The sequence below is a fragment of the Sinocyclocheilus grahami genome, unplaced genomic scaffold, assembly GCF_001515645.1.
Source record: "Sinocyclocheilus grahami isolate Dianchi unplaced genomic scaffold, SAMN03320097.WGS_v1.1 scaffold35625.1, whole genome shotgun sequence".
Classification (NCBI taxonomy): domain Eukaryota; kingdom Metazoa; phylum Chordata; class Actinopteri; order Cypriniformes; family Cyprinidae; genus Sinocyclocheilus; species Sinocyclocheilus grahami.
In genome coordinates, this window is record NW_015522466.1 from 458 (window position 1) to 1,532 (window position 1,075).

At 48.6% G+C, this 1,075-nt stretch overlaps 1 protein-coding gene across 1 annotated transcript; it reads right to left on the reverse strand.

The window, feature by feature from the left end:
• Positions 1-6: 6 nt before the first annotated feature.
• LOC107580540 (histone H4) lies at positions 7-350 on the reverse strand. Its single transcript, XM_016266225.1, has one exon. The coding sequence runs from the start codon at positions 316-318 to the stop codon at positions 7-9; it is 312 nt and encodes a 103-aa protein (XP_016121711.1). The 5' UTR covers positions 319-350.
• Between the last annotated feature and the right edge of the window lie 725 nt (positions 351-1,075).

The window sequence follows — 1,075 nt, forward strand, 5'->3', positions numbered from 1 at the left end:
AGGCTTTTATCCTCCGAATCCGTACAGAGTGCGTCCCTGTCGCTTCAGAGCATACACCACATCCATGGCGGTGACGGTCTTTCTTTTAGCGTGCTCCGTGTAGGTCACAGCATCTCGAATCACGTTCTCCAGAAACACCTTCAGCACGCCGCGCGTCTCCTCGTAGATCAGACCAGAGATGCGCTTGACGCCGCCGCGGCGCGCCAGACGACGAATAGCGGGTTTAGTGATGCCCTGGATGTTATCCCGGAGGACCTTTCGGTGGCGCTTAGCGCCTCCTTTCCCGAGACCTTTACCGCCTTTGCCTCTTCCAGACATGCTGTGGATACTTCTTGTTTCAATCTAGAGACGAACACGAATAATCGACAAGAGCTTCAGGGAGGCCGTTTACATTTGCTTACAGGACCTAACTGAAACCAGATCTATGCACAATCAGCTAGTAACACTCCAAAGAGAAAGGAAAACTTGAAATCGCATCATATGACCCCTTTAACGTCAGTATATCTTACCAGTTTGAATATTTGTACTATCCCTGGCCAAAGGTTAATACATGCTTGTGATCTTTTATAAGCTACGAGCTAGGTAGTCGGATCTGGGCAGACTTTAACTTTAAAAATACACGACACAAGACAATACTTCTTTGTCTTTGGGCTGCGGATTGGCTGCTGACGCGGTCGATGTCTGACATATTTCTGGGGATGTCTTCCGGCGATTGGTTGGTTTCCTTGTGACATGACGACGCGCTGGAAGTTCTTCTCAGAATCTGTTTGCGAAGACTAAGTTTTGAAGATTTCTGCAGTAACGAAGTTTGACAACGTTTTGGAGTTCTGGAGGATCACAAGCCTGATGTTGATGGCTGTGAGCGCTTTGTAGCGCAATCAATAAGGTGGAAGAGCCAAAGCTCTGGAGAGCAAGCAGCGAGCGAAGGCTTTGTGTCCAGTTTTAAGCAGGCTGATTTTAGTCCATCCCATGGTGCGGTCTTCCAATCAAATATTGTTGCAGGGCCTTAACCACGCCCCATACCAGACCCGGTGCCAGACACAAATTCACGGACGGGCATTTAATTTTTTCAGGG